Source organism: Callithrix jacchus, chromosome 7 (assembly GCF_049354715.1).
Source record: "Callithrix jacchus isolate 240 chromosome 7, calJac240_pri, whole genome shotgun sequence".
Classification (NCBI taxonomy): domain Eukaryota; kingdom Metazoa; phylum Chordata; class Mammalia; order Primates; family Cebidae; genus Callithrix; species Callithrix jacchus.
Genome location: NC_133508.1, coordinates 46,903,124 through 46,926,283, shown reverse-complemented (window position 1 = coordinate 46,926,283; position 23,160 = coordinate 46,903,124). Strand labels below are relative to the sequence as shown.

At 48.6% G+C, this 23,160-nt stretch overlaps 1 protein-coding gene across 2 annotated transcripts in view; it reads left to right on the top strand.

The window, feature by feature from the left end:
- The first annotated feature begins 3,291 nt into the window (after positions 1–3,291).
- Positions 3,292–23,160, top strand: part of SLC2A5 (solute carrier family 2 member 5) — a 36,441-nt gene continuing 16,572 nt past the window's right edge. Inside the window, exons 1-4 of one of the 2 annotated variants that reach the window (XM_078330313.1) lie at positions 3,292–3,372; positions 14,853–14,970; positions 18,092–18,190; positions 18,687–18,847. In XM_078330313.1, the coding sequence (XP_078186439.1) occupies positions 18,690–18,847 (158 nt within the window). In that variant the 5' untranslated portion in view covers positions 3,292–3,372; positions 14,853–14,970; positions 18,092–18,190; positions 18,687–18,689. The remainder of the gene's footprint in view (positions 3,373–14,852; positions 14,971–18,091; positions 18,191–18,686; positions 18,848–23,160) is intronic. The other variant, XM_035307622.3, reaches the window with a different exon arrangement.

Here is a 23,160-nt window from a genome sequence, read left to right as displayed (position 1 = left end):
GCTGTGGCAGAGGAGGATTGGGGGTGAGGGGGTCTCGGACTGAGGCTCACGGAACCCAGGCTGAGGCTGAGGGGCATCGAGGCTGAGGAGGATCCGGGCTGAGGCTCAGGGTAACCCAGGCTGAGGCTGAGGGGGATCCGGGCTGAGGCTCAGGGGACCCAGGCTGAGGCTGAGGGGGATCCGGGCTGAGGCTCAGGGGACCCAGGCTGAGGCTGAGGGGGATCCGGGCTGAGGCTCAGGGGACCCGGGCTGAGGCTCAGGGGACCCAGGCTGAGGCTGAGGGGGATCCGGGCTGAGGCTGAGGGGGATCCGGGCTGAGGCTCAGGGGAACCCAGGCTGAGGCTGAGGGGGATCCGGGCTGAGGCTTAGGGGAACCCAGGCTGAGGCTGAGGGGGATCCGGGCTGAGGATCAGGGGACCCAGGCTGAGGCTGAGGGGGATCCGGGCTGAGGCTCAGGGGAACCCAGGCTGAGGCTGAGGGGGATCCGGGCTGAGGCTCAGGGGACCCAGGCTGAGGCTGAGGGGGGATCCAGGCTGAGGCTCAGGGGAACCCAGGCTGAGGCTGAGGGGGATCCGGGCTGAGGCTCAGGGGAACCCAGGCTGAGGCTGAGGGGGATCCGGGCTGAGGCTCAGGGGAACCCAGGCTGAGGCTGAAGGGGATCCGGGCTGAGGCTCAGGGGACCCAGGCTGAGGCTGAGGGGGATCCGGGCTGAGGCTCAGGGGAACCCAGGCAGAGGCTGGGAGGACACAGGCTGAGGCAGAGGCTGAGGGGAATTCGGGCTGAGGCAGAGGGGGACCTGGACTGAGGCAGAGGCTGAGGGGCATCCGGGCTGAGGTTGAGGAGAACCCAGGCTGAGGCTCAGGGGAATCCGGGCTGAGGCTAAGGGGGACTCGGGCTGCGGCAGAGGAGGATCGGGGATGAGGGGGACTCGGGCTGAGGCTCAGGGGAACCCAGGCTGAGGCTGAGGCTGGGAGGACACAGGCTGAGGCAGAGGGGGACCCGGACTAAGGCAGAGGCTGAGGGGGATTCGGACTGAGGCAGAGGGGTCCTGGGCAGGGACAGGACCCACCTGGAGCCCGCAGGCCCACCGGGAGAGGCACTGACCCAGCGGCCCGCAGCCGGGTGTCATGGCGGCCTCCCCGCCACGCCCTCCTCCAGCGCTCTGCTCCCTTCAGGGCGGAAGTCTGGGTCGAGCGTTGGTGACGCCATGACTGTGCCTGCGACGCCCTGTGACTGGCAGGAACCAGGTACTGCGGGCCCGCAGCTCCTGGAATGATCCCCTCTGGGCCCACTGTCCCCACTTCCCCAGGCCAGTCTGTCAAGGCGGAGGCTGGGAATGTCCATGTCCTCACCAGCGACCTCCTTTTTAAATTACCCTCTGGCCCAAAGGCAGGGAGAAGTGGAAGATCTGGGGCTAGAAGCGGGTGTCATGCACTTGACGTGACTGATGACTACAAACTTTAGACGATTCATTTTTGGGGGAGGGTAGGGGTGGAGATCGCGTCTCGCTCTGTCGCCCAGGCTGGAGTGCAGTGGCGTGATCTCGGCTCACTGCAACCTCCGCTTCCCAGGTTCAAGCGATTCTTCTGCTTCAGCCTGCCGAGTAGCTGGGATTACAGGCATCTGCCACCACGCCTAGCTAAGTTTTAGTAGAGACGGGGTTTCATCATGTTGGCCAGGCTGGTCTCGAACTCCTGACCTCAGGTGATCCACCCGCCGCCTCGGCCTCCCAAAGTGCTGGGATTACAGGCCTGAGCCACCGCGGCCGGCCAGATGCTTTTTTTGTTGTTGGATTGCTAACCCGTATCTATCTGCCTCCTCACTCCCCCATCGATTTCCTACCCCCACCTCTACCCCTGCAATTCATTTAAAGTGCATTTTCTTTGGAAATTTTTCAAGGTCTTTGAAATAATTGGAAACCTCTGGTCTTGCTATGCCATAGTCGCAAGTCAGTGTGCTAGGACAGTGGCATGTGGAAGAAAAAGGCAGTGACGCTGGAAGGGAATGCCGAGTTCTCCATTGTGAATAGGGATTCCCCTCCCCCCACCCCGAAACACACACACGCAGACTAGGCTTCTTGCAGTCTCCCACCCTGAGCAACTCTGGGGGTTTGCTGCTAATGCCAGGAACAGTGCCCAACACGAGCTCCCAGTCTTTGCTTGTTTAAAGATGCATGAGATTCCAAATGAATCACTAAAGTAACTGGATTTGCGCCACAGCAAATAAAACAGGGAGTGTGTCCTGTAAATATGAAAACCTGCAGGACTTGCGAGACTTTGGATTTTGGCCACTTACCCTGGCATGCCCTGTGGCATCTGAATGAGTGCCAAGCACAGGGTACTGACAGTGGCCTGGCCTTGAGATGGCCGGACCCAGAGCAGCAGCTGTGACTCACTTTTCCTGCTCTGCCTGGAAAGGGATTCGAGGTATTTACCACCTTCCCAGTAGTGATGAATACACAGAATGTAACATCTCTAGGTCACTCTGACCTCCTTAAAATGGAAAATAAGAGGCTGGGCGGGATGGCTCACACCTGTAATCCCAGAACTTTGGGAGGCTGAGGTGGGCAGATCAATTGAGGTCAGGAGTTCGAGACCAGCCTGGCCAACATGGCAAAACCCCATCTCTACTAAAAATACAAAAATTAGCCGAGTGTGGAGGAGCATGCCTGTAATCCCACCTACTCAGGAGGTGGAAGCAGGAGAATCGTTTGAACTGGGGAGGCAGAGGTTGTGTGAGCAGAGATCATGCTACTGCACTCCAGCCTGGGACAAGAGTGAAACTCCATCTCAAAAAAACAAAACCCGGAAAATAGGAAACTCTCCCCAAACAGTGTTACATGGTGACTTGAGCAAAACTGACTCTGCACCAGAGAGACTAGACTGCAGCTTTCCTGGCAGGGACAGCGTCTATGAGGTCTCCAGCGGCCCAATCTGTTGCTCCCGTATTACCTGGTGTCGTGTAGGGTGAATGACAGCTGTTGTTTTCCACAAGTTCCTGACAAAAATAACCCTTCCAGCCACTCACCACGAGCCTGACTGGTGGAGACTTTAGCAATGGGGAAATACCGCAGACTGTCCCAGCAGGACAATGCCGGGCCTGCAGTCCCCAGAGGCACCCACTTGCTTACCCAAACCCCAGACATTTCATTTAAAAGCAGAAGTGAAAGGAAGACCAGGTTCCTGAAAGGGTTATTTTGACTTAGTCTGGCTATAAAAATGCTATTGGCTGTTATTTGGCATGACCAAAGTGCACCCAGAATGTCTTCTCTCTCCATTCAGTGCATGAATTACTTTGGCTAAAAGGAGGTGAGCAGCCCTCTGCCCTTCCAGAGCAAGCATGGAGCAACAGGATCAGAGCATGAAGGAAGGGGTGAGTGTGTGGTTCAGGGAAAGGGGCCAAGAGCAGGCTTGGCTGCCAGGGCCTGCTCAGCCTTCCTGGGGAGTGGCTAGGGGGCTTCTGGTATTGCAGAGGGAACTCTCTGTTGGGAGGGATTGTGGTGGGGATAGGGGGAACGTCTTGCCCAACAGGTGGTCTTTTACAGGGAGGAGAGAGGTTTAGAGACAAGTGCTCTGTGGAAATCATTCTACTGGAACAGCCTTTAAAAGTGGGATCTCTAACTGAATGGAAGAGACCCAAAGGATTAATTTGTCCCTACTTGAACCAAACATGTTAGCTGCAAAATCCTTTTATGTTGGGCGAGATGTTTCGCTCTGCTTTTGTTTTGCTTTTGGCTTCAGGGCATTTAATTAACTTTTTCAGCAAGTAGCATTGCTGAGCTGCATGAAAACAAGATAAACTCAGAAAAGGTGTTGCTAGATTTGAATTTAGTTCAGATCTGTCATGTAGATTTCCTGCCTTTTAGATATTGAGGCTCCCCTGTTTTAGAAACGAAAGGTTTTTATGAACTCCCACAACATAATTGTGGTTTATTTTCTAGATTCCCTTGTCTGAGGAAAATGCATAATGTCAGAAAAGAAATATTGACTGATTAACATTTTAAGAGAACTTGTATTTATTCATCTCGATAGCATGTGCTTATATTTGGAGTGGAGGAAGAGTAGTGCACAATTTTGCAAAATAGCATTTGTTCAGGCATGGATGTGAGACGTTCGCCATAGGCAAACTGGAAACATGCTTTGTACCACGTAGATTTTGTTTGTTTGTTTTTGAGATGGAGTCTGGCTCTGTCACTCAGGCTAGAGTGTAGTGGTGTGATCTCAGCTCACTTCAACCTCTACCTCCTGGGTTCAAGCAGTTTTCCTGCCTCAGCCTCCTGAGTAGCTGGGGTTACAGATGTGTGTCACCAAGCTCAGCCAATTTTTGTATTTTTAGTAGAGAACGAGGGTTCACCATGTTGGTCAGGCTGGTCTCAAACTCCTGACCTCATGATCTGCCCACCTTGGACTCCCAAAGTGCTGGGATTACAGGCCTGAGCCTGTAGCGCCTGTCCTGTAGCACATAGATTAAGAGTGGGTCTTGGGAGGCTGAGGAGGGTGGATGACCTGAGATCAGGAGTTTGAGACCAGCCTGGCCAACATGGTGAAATGAAACCCTTCTCTACTAAAAATACAAAAATTAGCCAGGCATGGTGGCAGGCATCTGTAATCCTAGCATTTTGGGAGGCCAAGGTGGGTGGTTCACCTGAGGCTAGGAGTTCGAGGCCAGCTACTCGGGAGGCTGAGCTAGGAGAATTGCTTGAACCCGGGAGGTGGAGGTTGCACTGAGCCAAGATTGTACCATTGCACTCCAGCCTGAGCGACAAGATCAAAACTCCATCTCAAAAAAAAAAGAGTGGGTCTGGGAAGTAGTGAAGCAGGAGCGGCTGCAAGAAATAAACCTCTCGAACACCGAACCCAGAAAGGAAGAGGTGTTTATTATTTATAGCCTGGGAGTGAGGCTTTATGTTTTGTCTAAATGGCCAAGCTCCCCTAACAGAGAGAAGCTCTGCCTTTATATAGGCTTCCACTCTAGATATTACACACGAAAGAATCTTAGGTTTACGGCCTTAGAAATTACAAGTGAAAGGGTCTTGGGTTTACAGCTTTAGAAATCACATATGAAAGGGTCTTGGGTTTACAGTTTTAGGAATTACATGTAAAAGGGTCTTGGGTCTCTGAATGGAGGGCTGGGGTGGGCGTTTGATGTTGTTTGAGTAAAAACCCTGTCTTCGAGAGATTCCCCCATACCACACCTCCTATCTTATAGGAAGGTGATTTAAGAGGCACCAGTCGGCTAGCCTTTTCTTCTATTGAAATCCTGTGTGGAGGTCAAGGGGGAAGTGATCCCAGATGCCTGGGTCTCCTTCCTCACTAGAAGCCCCCAGGATTCATTCCTGCTGCATCCTATTCTAGCAGTGGCAAGTTCTTTAACTCTTCTGTGCCTCAGTTTTCTCATCTGTAAAGTGGGAGTAATAACCATCCTGCCTCATAGGGTGCTGAAGCAATTAAATGAGACAATGCATGTAAAGGACTTGGCACAGAGTGAGTTCGCCGTAAATGTTACTATTTTATTCTTTTTTTTCTTTTTTTTTTTTTGGCACAGAGTCTCACTCTGTCACACAGCCTGGAGTACAGTGGCGCAATCTTGGCTTACTGCAACCCCCGCCTCCTGGGCTCAAGCAATCCTCCCACCTCAGCCTCCTGAGTAGCTGAGATTACAGGCACGCACCACCACACCTGGCTAATTTTTGTATTTTTAGTAGAGACAGGGTTTCACCATGTTGGCCAGGCTGGTCTAGAACTCCTGGCCTCAAGTGATCCACCCACCTTGGCCCCCAAAGTGCTGGGGTTACAGGTGTGAGCCACTGCGTACAGCCATGGTAAATGTTACTATTTTTACATTATTCTTTAGAGCTGGTTTCTACCGCCTCCGCATGATTGCCAGTTGGCGCTGGCTAACGCTGCGTGGTAGGAACTGTCCTGTGTGCTACAGGACGTTTAGCAGCATCCCTGGCTCTACCTCTAGACGCAGCAGCACCGTCCCCCAGGAGTGACAACCAATGTCCCCGGAGGACAGAATCAACTCCCAGCCCTCAACTGACAGTCACCGCTTTGGAGTCTACTCAGCCCCTTCACTTGAGTTATCTGGTTTGTCTCACATCTAAGAAAATGTTAGACAAATCAAGTGTTATCACCTCCATTTTAATTTTATTTTGTTTTATTTTATTTTATTTTATTTTGAGACAAAGTTGCCTAGGCTGGAGTGCAATGGCGCGATCTCAGCTCACCACAACTTCTGCCTCCCAGGTTCAAGCGATTCTCCTGCCTCAGCCTCCCGATTACCTGGGATTACAGGCATGCACCACCATGCCCAGCTAATTTTGTATTTTTAGTAGAGACAGGGTTTCTCCATGTTGGTCAGGCTGGTCTCGAATTCCTGACCTCAGGTGATCCGCCCACCTTGGCCTCCCAAAGGGCTGGGATTACAAGCATGGGCCACCGCACCTGGCCATTACCTCCATTTGTAGAAAAGAAATGGGTGACGAGGACTTAGGTGTTTGGGGGTCAGGGAGGTCCTGTGCTGTCCAGAAAAAGGCACGTCTGCCATGTCCCCTGTGTGCAGCTGCAGAAAGGAATGGAAATACCCCCATGTGGCAAGCCCTGAAACTGAGCAATACATTGCAAAAGGAAATGATTCAGATGGCCACATGCCGGAGGCCTGGCCTGACCCCAGCTGCCTCCTGCCTGAGCCCTCCAGGGAAGGAGGCCTCCTCTGGGCCAGCACGATGAGGGTGGAGATGGGCTTTCAGGAAACCTCCTGAGAGCAGCCGGCCGCTGGGGGCAAAAGCCAGGGCATGCTGGGCTTCCCAGAACACTCCAAAGGAAACGATTCCAGTGTTCTGTAGGAATCCAGGAAATTGTTAAGTGCAGCCAGGAGGGGATGTAGGAGCCAAGGAGAAATGCGGGGGCAGGTGAAAGCTACAGAGGCTGCGCAGCCTGGGTGTCTGGCAGTGTGTGGAGCCAGCTCCCTGCCCCTCAGCGGCTGTGTGGCAGTGGCCTTGCCAGCCTTTTCTCTTCTTTTTCTTTCTTTTTTCTATAATTTTGAGTCATGGTCTCACTCTGTTGGCCAGGCTGGAGTGCAGTGGTATGATCAGAGCTCACTGTAGCCCTGAAGTACTGGGCTCCAGCAATCCTCCCACCTCAGCCTCCTGAGTAGCTGGGACTGCAGGCATGTACCACCACGCTTGGCCGATTTTTAAATATTCTGAAAAGACAGGATCTCATTCTGCCCAGGCTGGTCTCAGGCTCCTGGGCTCAAGCGTGCCTTCTGTCTTGGCCTCCCAAAGTCCCTGGATTGTAGGCCTGAGCCGCTGCACTCAGCCTGGCTTTTCTCACATGTAGAGGGAAAAGACTGACATCTCTCAGATGTGCACCAATGACTTTCTGTCAGGAAAAAAAGACTCTTGACCTGAAAGAAAAAAAAATAAAATGGATTAGGAAAAAAAAAGATACAACAAGCTATTTTACAACTACGCAAGGATTGAGGGCCAGGTGCAGTGTCTGTCGCCCATAATTCTATCACTCTGGGAGGCCGAAGCAAGCGGATTGCTTGAGCCCACAATTTTGGGACTAGCCTAGGCAACACAGCAAAACTTGGTCTCTACAAAATATACAAAAATTAGCTGGGCATGGCAACGCGTGCCTGTAGTCCCAGCTGCTCTGGAGGCTGATGTGGGAGGATCGCCTGAGCCTGGGAGGAGAAGGTTGCAGTGAGTGGAGATCACGCCACTGCACTCCAGCCTGGGTGACAGAATAAGACTCTGTCTCAAAAAACGAACTAACAAAAAAGGTTGTGAATAAAGTTCCCCAACTCAATAAAAAGATGCCAAGGTGCTTTGGAAAATAAAGACACATTTTGATGGAGTGGCTCCACCACCAACTAGTTGAGTGTCCTAGCGCAAATGACACCCCTCTGTGCTCTCTGGGTCCTCATGATATTCATTTGTAATTAATGGATTAATTAATTAACCCATTTGTAACACCTACTACAGACCAGGCACGGTCCTAAGTGTTCTACACCTGTGAACTCATTTATTCCTGTGGTGGTATTATCCTCAAAAAAAATTTTTTTTTCAGGCGGGGTCTGGCTCTGTTACCCAGGCAGGAGTGTAGTGGCACAATCACGGCTCATTGCAGACTCCTTGGCTCAAGTGATACTCCTGCCTTGTATTTAAAATTTTTTTTTTTTTTCCGAGACTGCATCTTGCTCTGTCACCCAGGTTGGAGTGCAGTGGTGCGATCTCGACTCACTGCAACCTCCACCTCCTGGGTTCAAGCAATTTTCCTGCCTCAGCCTCCTGAGTAGCTGAGATTACAGGCACGTGCCATCACACCTAGCTAATTTTTATATTTTTAGAGAAGTGAGGTTTCACCTGTATTTTTAGTAGAGACAGGGTTTTACCATGTTAGCCAGGATGGTCTCAATCTCTTGACCTCATGATCTGCCTGCTTGGGCCTCCCAAAGTGCTGGAATTGTTGGTCAGGCTGATCTTCCTGACCCCATGATCTGCCTGCCTCAGCCTCCCAAAATGCTGGGATTACAGGTGTGAGCCACCGTGTCTGGCCTTCTGCCTTGTTTTTTAATTTTTTTTTTGGTAGAGACAAGGTCTCACTATGTTGCGCAGACTGGTCTCAAACTCCTGGGCTCAAGCCATCCTCCTGCCTCAGCCTCCCAAAGTGCTGAGATTATTGGCGTGGGTCACCACACCGGGCAGATTATCCCCATTCTAAAGGGGAAGGAACTGAGACACTGAGAAGTTCAGGAAGTTACCCAGGGCCACACAGCCCGGCAGAGCCAGGCTTCAATCCCACACTCCTGGGCTACAGAGGCTGTGCTCCAAACCCCCACAGCAGCGTGATGATGGTCAGCAATCCCTGCCCCTCCCACTACGTGTTTGTGAAACGGAGTTCAGCAGTTTGATAAAGTGACATAGCTTCAAGTATCGATCATTCATGAGAGCTAACTACTCCAGGGGTATTTGCATTCTGACTGGAGACTCCTAACAAGAAAAAGTTTTGAGCTGAAATAGTGTCTCTCTGACAGTAGAAACTTCAAGATAGATTTCTAAGGGAGATGGTTTGGGCTTCCTTCCCAGTGACCTTGAATCACACCCTGTCAGAAGGTCAGCCTAGGAATGTTGACCTAAAAAAAGAAACTGAAGCAAAATTAATATAGAGAGTATATTGGGGCCAAGGTTTAGGACTGTAGCCCTGGGAAACACTAGAATGTACTTTGGAGAGCATAGGAGAGGTTCAAGGTTTTGGTTGCTTTTTGTTTGTTTTTTGTTTTTGAGATGGAGTCTTGCTCTGTTGCCTAGACTGGAGTGCAGTGGCATGATCTCTGCTCACTACAACCTCCGCCTCCCGGATTCCAGCGATTCTCGATACCTCAGCCTCCCGAGTAGCTGGGACTACAGGCACGTGCCACCACACCCAGCGAATTTTTTGTATTTTTAGTAGAGACAGGGTTTTGCCATGTTAGCCAGGATGGTCTCAATCTCTTGACCTCATGATCTGCCTGCTTGGGCCTCCCAAAGTGCTGGAATTACAGGCGTGAGCCACCGTGAAAGGCCTGAGATTCAAGTTTTTAAAGAAACAAGGACAAATTAGGAGAGGAGTGATTACAAACATTGTGTGTTAGGAATTCTCACTGGTTTAGAGAAATTACATTGATTAGTGATGGGCTGTCCATTGCTGATGTAGAGTGTGTGCTCTGGCATCCGGTACATGGCATTGTTAGACTAATGTACCACTACATGGTGGCAACACTCAGTGTAGAGTCCACATAGCAGGCAGATGACTTAGCGCATGGGGGAGGAGGATGTGACTGCTGCCACATTTCGGTGCTTTGGGGGACTGGTCATTTAAAGGGGTGTATATCCCTCAAAAAGTTTCTTTTCTTTCTCAGGGTGGTTGTATTACTAGAGTCTCAAAATGTTCGCTGTATTATGAAAGGCAGGAAGCTGGTTTACTGGCAGCATGAGGAATGTGATTTCTGGTTTCTCCCTGAAGCGCAGCTCAGAGTCATGGCAACCTCCTCAGCCTGTAAGGCGAGACCTTCCTGGTCACTGCTGGAGTCACTGGGGCTTCGCATTTTAACAAGCTGGCTGGAGACCTGCACATCCTCTTCAGCCCCTCCCTCTTCCTCATGCCCTAATCCAGCCTAGTACCAAATTCATTTTGTTCCCCCTCCTGGAAAGCAAAGAAAGAAAGAAAGAGGACTTAAGCCTTTTTTCTATTATGTGCCTTTTAAAATATAGTACTGCATCTTTATTGAGACTATAACTCAATACCATACAGTTTTGCCCCTCTAAGGTACACAGGCCCAGGCTGACACTGTGGCTCACACTTACAATCCCAGCACTTTGGGAGGCTGAGGTGAGAGGATCACTTGAGACCAAGAGTTCAAGACTAGTTTTGGCAACATAGCGAGATCCTGTCTGTATAAAAAATGTAAATAATAGCCTGGCGTGGTAGCTTCCACCTGTAATCCCAGCACTCTGGGAAGCCAAGGCGGGTGGATGACTTGAGGTCAAGAGTTTGAGACCAGCTTGGTCAGCATGGTGAAACCCGATCTCTACGAAAAATACAAAAATTAGCCAGATACGGTAGCAAGCACCTGTAATCCCAGCTACTTGGGAGTCTGAGGCAGGAGAATAGGTTGAACCCAGGAGGTGGAGGCTTCAGGGAGTTGAGATTGCACCATTGTACTCCAGCCTGGGTGACAGAGCAAGACTCAAAAACCAAAAAAATTAAATAAATAAAGCATACAGGGTGGGGGTGGCAGCTAACACCTGTAATACCAGCACTTTGGGAAGCTGAGGCAGGAGGACTGAGACTAGCCTAGGCAACAAAGCGAGACTCTGTCTCTACACACACACACAGTACATGTTAATATATAAAAGTGTACAATTCATCACCAAAGTGAAACAAGCCAGGCATGGGAAGACACGCAATGAGTGACCTCACATGTGGAATCTGAAAAAGTTGAACTCACAGAAGCAGAATAGAGTGGTGGTTGCTGGGGGCAGGTGGTAAGGGGGTGATGCTGGTTAGAGTGTCACGTCTCAGTTCTGCAGGATGAATCTATTCTGGGGTCTAATTGTGGCTTGATGACTATAGTTAGTAATACTGCATTGCATACTTGAAATTTGCTTTAAAAAGTAGATTTTGGGTTTTTTTGAGACAGAGTTTCACTCTGTTGGCTGGAGTGCAATGGGGAGATCTCGGCTTACTGCAATCTCTGCCTCCTGGGTTCAAGCAATTCTCCTGCCTCAGCCTCCCCAGTAGCTGGAACTACAGGCACATGCCAGCACACCCAGCTAATTTTTGTATTTTTAGTAGAGACAAGGTTTCACCATGTTGACCAGCATGGTCTCTATCTCTTGACCTCATGATCCACCCGCCTCAGCCTTCCAAAGTGCTGGGATTATAGGTGTGAGCCACCGCACCCAGCCACAAAAGTAGATCTTAAATGTCCCCACCACATACAAACACACAGGTAACTATATGAGGTGATGGATATGTTAATTTGCTTGATTGTGGTAATCGTTTCATCTTGTATATGTATGTCAGATCACCCCCTTGTACACCTTAAATATATATAAGTTTTATTTGTTAATTATACCTCAATAAAGCTGGAAAAATTTAAAAAGAAAGTATACTATTTAAGGCATGTTTACAGAGTCATGCAGCCATCACCACAGTTAATTCCAGAACATTTTCATCATCCCTGAAAGAGGTTCTGTACTCATTAGCAGGTATTCCCATTCTCCCATCTCCTTCCCCAAGCCCTAGACAACCATTAATCGTTCTGTCTCTGCAAATTTGCCTATTCTGGACATTTCACATTAAATTGCATCAGACAATAGATGCACTTCGTGACTGGCCTCACTTTCTTTTCTTTTTTGAGACGTAGTTTCGCTCTTGTTACCCAGGCTGGAGTGCAATGGCGCAATCTCGGCTCACCACAACCTCCACCTCCTGGGTTCAGGCAATTCTCCTGCCTCAGCCTCCTGAGTAGCTGGGACTACAGGCACGCACCACCATGCCTGGCTAATTTTTTGTATTTTTAGTAGAGACGGGGTTTCACCATGTTGACCAGGATGGTCTCGATGTCTTGACCTCATGATCCACCCACCTCAGCCTCCTAAAGTGCTGGGGTTACAGGCTTGAGCCACCGCGCCCAGCCTGGCCTCACTTTCTTAATGTCTCAAGTTTTGCCCACTTTGTAGTATGTATCAGTACTTCATTTCTTTTTTTGTTAATTTATTTTTTATTTAATAGGGACAGGATCTCACCATGTTGCCCAGGCTGGTCTCAAACTCCTAGGTTCAAGCTATCCTCCTGCCTCAGCCTCCCAAAGTGCTGGGATTACAGACTTGAGCCACCATTCATGGGCCAGCACTTCATTTCTTTTTACGGCCAAGTAATATTCCAATTTATGGATAGACCACATTTTATTTGTCTATTCATCAGTCAGTGACCACTGAAGTTTCTACTTTGGTGTTATAGTGCTTCTAGGAAGATTTGTGTTCAACTTTTTTTGTGGAAAAGTATTTTCATTTCTCCCGAGGATATACCTAAGAGTGGAATTTCTGGCTCATATGGTAATTCTGTGATTAACTTTGGGAGGAATTGCCAGACATTTCCAAAGTGCCTATACCATCTTACATCTCTACCAGCAATGTAAGAGGATTCCAATTTTCTCCACATCCTTGTCAACTCTTATTATTACCTGTCTAAAGTGTGCACATCCTAGTGGGTGAGAAGTGGTATTTCATGCTGATTTTTATTTGCATTTTCCTGATGGGATATCAAGTCCTTTTAATTCACATCCTCAATAGTCCTCAAAGCTGGCACTTTTAACACCTACCGTGGCCCATCCCGTTACCCAGGTGCCCGTCTGCTGTCTGCTGGCCTCTGCAGTAACCCACTCCTTGGTCTCCCTTCTGCTCTGCATGTAGCCACTGAAGTAATTTTTTAATTTGTTATTTATTTATTTTTTGAGACAGAGTCTTGCTCTGCTTCCCAGGCTGGAGTGCAATGGCATGATCTCAACTCACTGCAATCTCTACCTCCTGGGTTCAAGTGATTCTCCTGCCTGAGCCTCCCTGGTAGCTGAGGCTACAGGTGCATGCCACCATGCCTGGCTCATTTAAATATTTTTGGTAGAGACAGAGTTTCACCATGTTGCCCAGGCTGGTCTCAACCTCCTGACCTCAAGTGATCCTCCAATCTAAGCCTCCCAAAGTGCTGGGATTTTAGGCGTGAGCTACTGTGCCTGGCCTGGAGTAATTTTTTAAAAGTTCAAATCCTTCCACCCCATGTCAGGGCTACAGAGCACATGAAGAGAACAGACAGAGTGAGTACGGAGTGAATGCCCAGTCTGTTCTGTGGCCCTGACCCCGGCTTGCCCTCCTTTCCCCACACTGGCCGAATTCCAGATGCTCAAAGTTCTGAGCTCCAGCTGCCTCAAGCCTTCGCATATTCTGTTCCCTTTTTCTGAATCATCCTCTTCCTCCTCCTCCCCTCAGCTGAAATGTTGCTCCCCAGACCTCTCTTTTTAATCACTCCTGTTTTTCTTCATAGTGCTTCCTACAGTTGCCGTTTATTACATTATCATGTAGTTTCTTAATCTGTGTCTTTACCATTGGACAGCAGTCTGCGGGGGCAGCTCTCTTGTTCACTGGAGGGTACTGTGCTTCCTGGAGCCCAGTTGGCTCGCCATACATATTGAAGGCATTTGGACCAGCAGGGTTAGTGAGGACCCACCCAGAATAACTTTGCTACTCCCAGGAGAGTGAGCCATGATTCCTTCAGGGCCCACAGAATGTGCCTTTGGCTTGAATTCAGGGAGAAAGTCAAAGAATGGAGGGTGAATGGAGTGCTCTTTGCTCAGAGACTCTAACCTGATCATTCAGTCGCTCTGCTGTCTCCTCTCTAGTCTCTCTGATCATTTTTGCTGGGATCCCATCCAAACAGTCAGGGAGCTGGCTATCCGTGGTGCTTGGCACAACCCCCGACTCTGGGGCATGAGCCCTGGGAACAAGCCAGCTCCACCAGCTGGGGTGTGCTTGTTGACTGTGCTGCTGGCCAGAACCCCTCCCCTGACCTTGAAGGACTTCAAACCCCAGGCCTTTATCATCAGACTGAGGGAATGGTGGTCAAGAGCTGCCCTTGGCTGTGTGAATGAAGCTGGCTGCAGTTTTGTCTTACTGAGAAGAGAATTAGAAAAGAAACTTTTTTTTTTGAGATAGGGTCTTGCTTTTCTGCCCAGGCTGGAGTGCAGTGGTGTGACCATAGCTCACTGCAGCCTTGAATTCCTGGGTTCAAGTGATCCTCCCACCTCAGCCTCCTGAGTATTTGGGACCACAGGCATGCACCACCACACCCAGCTAATTTTTAATTTTTTTTTTTGGTAGAGACAGGGTCTCCCTATGTTGCCCAGTTTGGTCTCAAACTCCTGGGCTAAAGCGATTCTCCTACCTTAGCTTCTCAAAGTGCTAGGATTACAAGCCATCACACCCAGACAGAAGAGGTTTTTTTTTTGAGACAGGGTCTCGCTTTGTCACCCAGGCTGGATTGCAGTGGTGCGATCTCAACTCACTGCAATCTCCGCCTCCCGTGCTCAAGTGATCCTTCCACCTCAGCCTCCTTTGTAGTGGGGATTACAAGTGTACATCACACCCAACTAATCTTTGAATTTTTAGTACAGAAGAGGTTTCACCATGTTGCCCAGGCTGGCTGAGAACTCCTGGGCTCAAGCAGTGCACACACCTCAGCCTCCCAAAGTGCTGAGATTACAAGCATGAGCCATCATGCCCAGAAGAGAATTTTTTTTTTTCTTAGACAAGGTTTCACTCTGTTGCCCAGACTGGAGTGTAGTGGCAAAATCTCGGCTCACTGCATCCTCCGCCTCCTTCAAGCAATTCTCCTGCCTCAGCCTCCCAAGTAGCTGGGATTACAGGTACTTGCTACTACACCTGGCTAATTTTTGTATTTTTAGTAGAGAATAAAATAGTGTAGTGTGTGTGTAGTGTGGGCATGTGTGTGTATGTGTGTAGAAATGGGTTTCACCATGTTGGTGAGGCTGGTCTTGAACTCCTAACCCTTGACCTGCCCACCTCAGCCTCCCAGAGTGCTGGGATTACAGGAATGAGCCACTGTACCCGGCCCCAGAAGATAATTTTTTTAATCAGCATTTTCTTTCCTTTCTCCCCCCGCCCCACTCCCACCCCTCTCTCTTTGTAACAAAATAAAGCAGTAAAACAGCTAGAGGGTAGGGGCACTCTATCCCCAGCACTTAGAGCAATGGCTGCTTCACATTATATGTTGAATAATTGAATGGATGAATGGATGAGTGAATAAATACCCACAGAGTCAGATGAGAGGTGAGCCGAGGTTATCATGTGTGCATATGTGGCTGGTGGGGGTGGGTGGTATGTGGTATGTGTGTGCGGGGTGTGTATGTGTGGTGTGTGTGGGCTGTATGTGTATATGTGTGGTGTGTGTGTGTGTGGTGGGGTGGATGTATGTGTGTGGTATGTGTATGTGATGGGTGTGTATATGTACATATGTGTGTGTGAGGGGTGGGCTCTGTGTGTGTGGTGGGTATGTGGCTATGTGTGTGGGGTGTGTGGTATGTGTGTGGGATGTATGTGTGTGTGATGTGGGGAGTGTGATGTGATGTGTGTGTGGTGTGTGTATGCATGTGTATGTGTGGGGGTGGGGGGCATGTAGGGGTTGGGAATGTATCTGTATGAGGGTTAGTGTGTATGTGTGTGTGGTATATGTATGTGAGGGGTGGGGACGTGGGTGTGTATGTGTATAGTGTGTGTGGGGGGTGTGTATGTGTGTGCAGTGGGGGGCATGTGGGGTGTGTTGTGTGTGTACATGTGGGGGCATGTGTGTGTGATGTGTGTGTGGTGTGTGTATATGCATGGGGGTGTGGGTGTGTATGTGTATGGGGTGTGTGTGTGTGTAGTGGTGGCATGTGGCAGTGTGGGGTGTGTATATGTGGGGAGTGTGTGTGTATGTCTGTGGGGGTGAGGTGTGGGGGTGTATGTCTGTGGGGTGTGTGTGTACCTGTGGGGGGAAGTGTGGGGATGTAATATGTGTGTATGTGTTTGTGATGTGTGTATCTGTGTGTGGGGTGGGATGTGGGTGTGTATGTGTGGGGTGTGTGTGTGTCGGGGTGTGTGTGAGGGTGTGGGATGTGTAGTATGTGTGTACATGCAGGTGTGTGTGTAGTGTGTGCATGTGTGTAGTGTGTGTACTGTGTGCATGCGTGTGTATGTGTGTAGTACATGTGTATGTATTGTGTGTGTGTGTGTGTATGTGTGTGGTGTGTTTTTGCTTTTCACTAGGGCTCCTTGCCGGTGCTGCTCTGCAGATTCTCTTCATCCTGTCTGGGGACCCGACAAGGCAGAAATGATCATGATTTCTCTCCCTGTCTGGGCTCCTCACTTACCTCTCTGAAGACATCCTCTTTAGGCTGAGCACAGTGGCTCATACCTACAATCCCAGCATTTTGGGAGGCCGAGGAGGAGGATCGCTTGAGGAGTTTGAGACCAGCTTGGACAATATAATGAGACCTTGTCTCTACAAAACAATTAAAAAAAAAAAAAAAGCCAGTCATGATGGTACAGACCTGTAGTCCCAGCTACTTGGGAGGCTGAGGTGGGAGGATCACTTGAGCCCAGGAGGTTGAGGTCGCAGTGAACTATAACGGCACCACAGCACTCCAGCCAGGGCAAGAAAGCGAAACCCTGTCTCAAAAAAAAAAAAAGATTCTCTGTAGATTTAGATCCAGTGGAATAGTGCTCAGCTTGGCACTGGAGGGCCGAGCATGAACCTGTGTCACCTGTGAAAGGGGGCTCTCCATCAGAGGAGATGGAAGAAGGTCCTTCGATGACAAGTCAGAGAGCAGCGTCCCAAGCTCTCTCCGACAGCAGAGTCACCTCTACAGCTAGACATGGTCATAATTAATCCTGGCAAACACTGTGAGGGAGTGTGATTGTCCTCGTTTTAGAGATGAGGAAACTGAAGATCATAGGAATTAAGCTGAAAATTGCCAACGGGTAGATTCAAAAATGAGATTTTAAGAAATGAGATAAAATCTGTAGATTTTAAGCGCACAGCTCTCTCCATGTCTGTCTCCTGATGTTCATTACGAATGAATTTCCTCTTGTCATTAAAGATTGAAAGGAATTTAGTTAAATAACTAAAATTTTCCTTCTTTTCTCTTTGATTTTCTGGTAGTTTATGTTTGAGATAGCAAGAGCTAATTCGCTACAGTTGGCAAATGCCGCTACGTGACAGGAATGTCAACAAGAGCAATTCCACAGCTGTAGTAGCTGCAGAGAAGCTGTTAGAGAAGTAGGTTTCAGCTTCTTTCTTTTCCATGTTTTATTTTGTTTTTGTTTTTGAGAAGGACTTTCACTCTTGTTGCCTAGGCTGGAGTGCAGTGGCATGATCTCAGCTCACCGCAACCTCCTCCTCCTGGGTTCAAGCAATTCTCCTGCCTCAGCCTCCCAAGTAGCTGGGATTACAGGCATGTGCCACCAAATGCGGCTAATTTTGTATGTTTAGTAGAGACGGGTTTCTCTATGTTGGTCAGGCTGGTCTCAAACTCCTGACCTCAGGTGATCTGCCTGCCTCGGCCTCCCAAAGTGCTGAGATTACAGGTGCAAGCCACCGTGCCCAGCCAGTTTCACTTCTTTCTGATCCAGTGGTTCTCAAATGGGGGCACTTCTCCACCAGGGGACACTTAGCAATGTCTGAAGACATTTGGGTTGTCACAGCTGGGGAGAGGGTTGCTACTGGAATCTAGTGGGTGGAGGATGCTCTAAACATCCTGCTATGCTCAGGACAGCCCCCATAACAAAGAAATATTCGACCCCCGTTGTCAGAGTGCCGTGGTTGAGAAAGTCTGTTGTAACTCAAGGTGTGTTGAGGGTAGGTTTCAAGGTATTCAAGTAGTTTCAAGACCACGGATCTTCAGATTACATCTTTCTATGAACTGAAGTAAAGCGGGAGGGCCCTGGAACCCTGGAGCTGCTTCCTGACCTAAGCCGTGATCTCTGCAGAGGCTGACGCTTGTGCTTGCCCTGGCAACCCTGATAGCTGCCTTTGGGTCGTCCTTCCAGTATGGGTACAACGTGGCTGCTGTCAACTCCCCAGCAGTGGTAGGTCACTGTGGTGAGCAAGATGTGGGGAGGGTGTTTGGAGCAGCTTATTGCCTGGGTGGGACTGGCCAGGGAGGGGCTGCTCATGCAGCGGGTCTTCAAGCAAAGGGAGAGGGAAACACGGCACAGACCTGAGGGAACTCTCAGACACGGGGCCCTTGGGATGGGCCAGGTCTGGCTGAACACACAGTGGGCCGGGCTCCAGGACGGGGCTCAGATCTTCTGTGGTCTTGTGGTTTAGAGGGAATCCGGAGGGGCCAGGGGTCTCCTTTCTAGCTGAGAAATACCCAGGGTGGCTTGCTGGTCAGAGGCTTCCCAGCCCTCCCTGTGGTACCCACCTGCTCGCTGCTCACAAAGCTTTGTCCTGCCTCCCACCCCACCCCCCGGGGAATAAGGTTGGTCTCTGTGCACTGTTGTGTTGGGTGTCCTAACAGCTAATGTTCTTCCTGCAAAACCAGATCACATTATTTTGGTGTTGTTTTGCTTTGTCTCCTAGTACATGCAACAATTTTACAATGAGACCTACCGGGATAGGACTGGTGAATTCATTGAAGACTTCCCCTTGACGTTGCTGTGGTCTTTAACTGTGTCCATGTTTCCCTTTGGAGGCTTTATTGGATCCCTCCTGGTCGGGCCCTTGGTGAATAAATTTGGCAGGTAAGGGAAGGGGAATCTAATTCCCTGAAACTCATAGACTCCCATCAGAGCTAAAACATAGGCCTACCACTGAAATCCTTACCATGAGACTAGGATAATAGGATAATAATCACCGTGGTCATTGTTCTTTTCTTTTCTTTTTTTAATTTGAGTTGTCCAGGCTGGAGTGCAGTGGCACAATCTCGCCTCACTGCAACCTCTGCCTCCCAGGTTCAAGCCATTCTCCTGCCTCAGCCTCTTGATCCTCGGATCACAGGTGTACACCACCACACCCAGCTAATTTTGTGTTTTTAGTAGAGATGGGTTTTCACCATGTTGGTCAAGTTGGTCTCAAACTCCTGATCTCAGGTGATCCACCTGCCTTAGCCTCCCAAAGTGCTGGGATGACAGGGGTGAGCCACTGCGCCTGGCTGGTCATTTTTATTTTCTAATGGGGTCAGAAAAGAAGACCAGACATTGTCAGTGTTTGGAGACCTAGGCAGGGTCTCATGGGTTAGAAGCAGGGGTGGCCTGGGATCTGCAGGCTCTCGGCGGACCCAGAAGGAGCCTTGAGTGCTTGTGGAGACCCAGGACTCGCTTTGGCTTACACTGCCCTTTTGCCCCCACAGTGTCATATAGGACATCTCTCTTGTGACACCAACCTCGTGAACACAGCGGGGGGGGGGGGGGTCAGGGCTGTATCTTGCCCCTATTTCTAGAAACATTAGAAATTCCATATTTTATTCCAAAAAAGTTTCCTTAAGATATCACACTCTCCCATGTAACTTCCATGGACATTATGGAGGACCTAGTTAGAAACAGAATTATAGAGGTCCCCTCATCCAACTCCAGTGATGAGGAGCGCACGGGGGCTGAGTGAGGTCACAGATCTCGTGAGCCCAGAGCCAGGACTGTAATCCAGACACCGATTCCTCCTCCAGTATTTCTAGAAAAGAATCTGAGAATAAAAACACACGGCTGGGTGTGGTGGCTCACACCTGTAATACCAACACTTTGGGAGGCTGAGGTGGGGCGATCATTGAGGTCAGGAGTTAGAGACCAGCCTGACCCACATAGTGAAACCCATCTCTACTAAAAATACAAAAAAAAAAAAAAAATTAGCCGGGTATGGTGGCACATGCCTGTAATCCCAGCTACTTGGGAGGCAGTGGCAGGAGAATCACTTGAACCGGGGAGGTGGAGGTTTGCAGTGAGCTGAGATCACACCACTGCACTTCAGCCTGGGCGACAAGAGCGAAACTCCAAAACAAACAAAAAGACACCGCCACTGCTTTGGGATCTAGCATTTTCTTGAGAGGTTAGTGTTGAACCCGTAATTTTCCCTGTGGGCCCCCATGGAGCAGAACATCCCTCCAGTCAGAATCAGACCTGCAGGACACTCCTTGAGTGAATAGCGTGCCGTTTGGTCCACAGATGGAGCTGAAGGTTGCTAATTGAACTGTCTTCTTGGGAGTCTGATAAATGCTATTTGGCTTGCCATTTTCTTAAGTATTTGTGTTATTTATTTATTTATTTATTCATTTATTGAGGCAGAGTCTTGCTCTGATGCCCAGGCTGGAGTGCAGTGATATGATCTTGGCTCACTGCAACCTCCACCTCCCGGGTTCAAGCCATTCTCCTGCCTCAGCCTCCCAGGTAGCTGGGATTACAGGCACCTGCCACCATGCCTGGCTAATTTTTGTATTTTTAGTAGAGACAGGTTCTCAAACTCCTGGCCTCAAGTGATCCACCCACCTCAGCCTCCCAAAGTGCTCGGATGACAGGGTGAACCACCACGTGCAGCTGGTGTCATTTAAATAATAGTAGCAACTAACATTTATTAATGAGTTCCTATGTGCCAGGCACTATCCTGACTGCATTTAGAAGTACTATTACAATCCCCACTTTAAAGATGGGGAAATGGTGCACAGAGAGACATTGTAACTTACCCGAGATCACACAGCTGGGAGGTGGCCAGGACTCCAACCCAGGACATTTCACTTCTGAGTATGAGCAAGTAACCTCTATACTCTACTTCTGTTATTTAGGGCAAATATCTTCTCAGTCTCTTGCCTTATTTTTTAATCATACCTATAGCACCTTTTTAACGCAAAATTTTAAAGTCTTCAAGTGGTCAAATTTATAGTTTTTGCTTTTCAACTAGGGACACTTAAAAAGCAAAAACTATAAATATATATATGTGAGACAGGGTCTCCCTCTGTCACCCAGTGGGGCAGTGCAGTGGCATGATCATAGCTCACTGCAGTCTGGAACTCCTGGGCTCAAGGGATCCTTCTGCCTCAGCCTCCTAAATAGCTGGAACTACAGGTGTGCACCACCATGCTCTGCTCATTTTTCAGTTTTTGTAGAGACAGGGTCTCACTATGTTGCCCTGGCTGGTCTGGAACTCCTGGGCTCAAGCAGTCCTCCCACCTTGGCCTCCCAAAGTGCTGGGATTATAGTCATGAACCACTATGCCTGGCCTCTCCTATATTTTTAAAATTAATTTCACAATTTTGTTCTTCCAGATAGATCTGGTATTTTATTTTGATGAGAGAGAACTAATTTTATTTTTTTTCCAAGTGGAAAGTCACTTGCTCTCAAATTTATCTTAGTTACTCGTGTTCCTTTACTCTTCCATTTAAAATTTTAAGTCAGCTTCTCAAATTCGCTGAAAAAATATTCTGATTGGCATTACTCTGAATTTACAAATTAACCTAAGGAAAACTGACATCCCTAGAAGCTTCCCATCGTCTTCAGGTCTTCTTAGATGTCCTTCAAGAAAGTTTCATTGTAAAGGACCAAGGATTTAGTTTTGTTCCTGGGAGTCACTGTGGTTCCTTGTCTGAAGTTTTACGTCTTTGTCATTTCTAGGAAGTTTTCAGCCAGTATCGCTCCAAATACCACCCCTCCCCTATTTTCTATAGCCTTTGCTTCTAGAACTCTGAAGTTCCTCCATGTCTTTGAATCTCTCATATTTCCCATCTTCATATCTCTGTCAGGTGCTTTCTAGGTAATTTCTGCAGGTCTCCCTTCCCATTCATTAATTCTCTCTTCAGATATAATAAGCCTGCTATGTTTTAAATTTTAAATGAAAAATGATTATATTTTTTATTTCAATAAGTTCTGCTTATTCATTTTTAAAATCTATTTTCTATCATTGTTTTAGATAACTTTTATAGTTTTTTTGTTCTTTCCTATAGTACTATTTTATATTTTATTTTATTATTTATTTATTATTTTTTTTGAGATGGAGTCTCGCTCTATCACCCAGGCTAGAGTGCAGTGGTGCAATCTCGGCTCACTACAGTCTCTGCCTCCTGAGTTCAAATGATTCTCCTGCCTCAGCAAATAGCTGGGATTACAGATGCCTACCACTATGTCCAGCCAATTTTGTATTTTTAGTAGAGACAAGGTTTCACCATATTGGCCAGGCTGGTCTTGACCTCTGACCTCAAGTGATCTGCCCCAACTCTTGGCCTCCCAAAGTGCTGGGATTACAAGCATGAGCCACCGAACCCTGCCTATTTTAAATATGTACACACACACGCACACACACACACACGAGATAGTATCTTACTCTGTTGCCTAGGGTGGGGTGCAGTGGTGCAATTATGGCTTACTGCAGTTTCCACCTGCTGTGCTCAAGTGATCCTCCTCTCTAGTAGCTGAGACTACAGAGATGGGGGTCTTGCTATGTTGTCCATGCTAGTCTTGAACTCCTGGCCTCAAGCCATCCTCCCACCTTGGCCTCCAAAAGTGCTGAGATTACTGGCATGAGCTACCATGTCCTGCCATTAAAAATAGATATTTTTCTTTTTTTTTTTTTTTGAGATGGAGTCTCACTCTGTCACCCAGGCTGGAGTGCAATTGCACGATCTTGACTCACTGCAACCTCCACCTCCCAGGTTCAAGCAATTCTCCTGCCTCAGCCTCCGGAGTAGCTGGGATTACAGGTGTGTGCCACCACGCCTGACTAATTTTTGTATTTTTAGTAGAGACAGGGTTTCACCATGTCAGTCAGGCTGGTCTCAAACTCCCGACCTCACATGATCCGCCTGCCTTGGTCTCCCAAAGTGCTGGGATTACAGGCATCAGCCACTGTACCCAGCCTATATTTTATTTTTAAAGAGCAGTTTTACACTCACAGCATAATTGAGAAGCTACAGAGACCCCATACACCCTCTCCCTGATACATACACAGTCTCCCCCTTTATCAGCATCTCTCCCCAGAGTGGTGTATTTATTATAAATGACGAAATTTGCATTGAGGTATATCATCACCCAAGGTCCATAGTGTACATTAGGGTTTATTCTATGGGTTTTGACAAAAG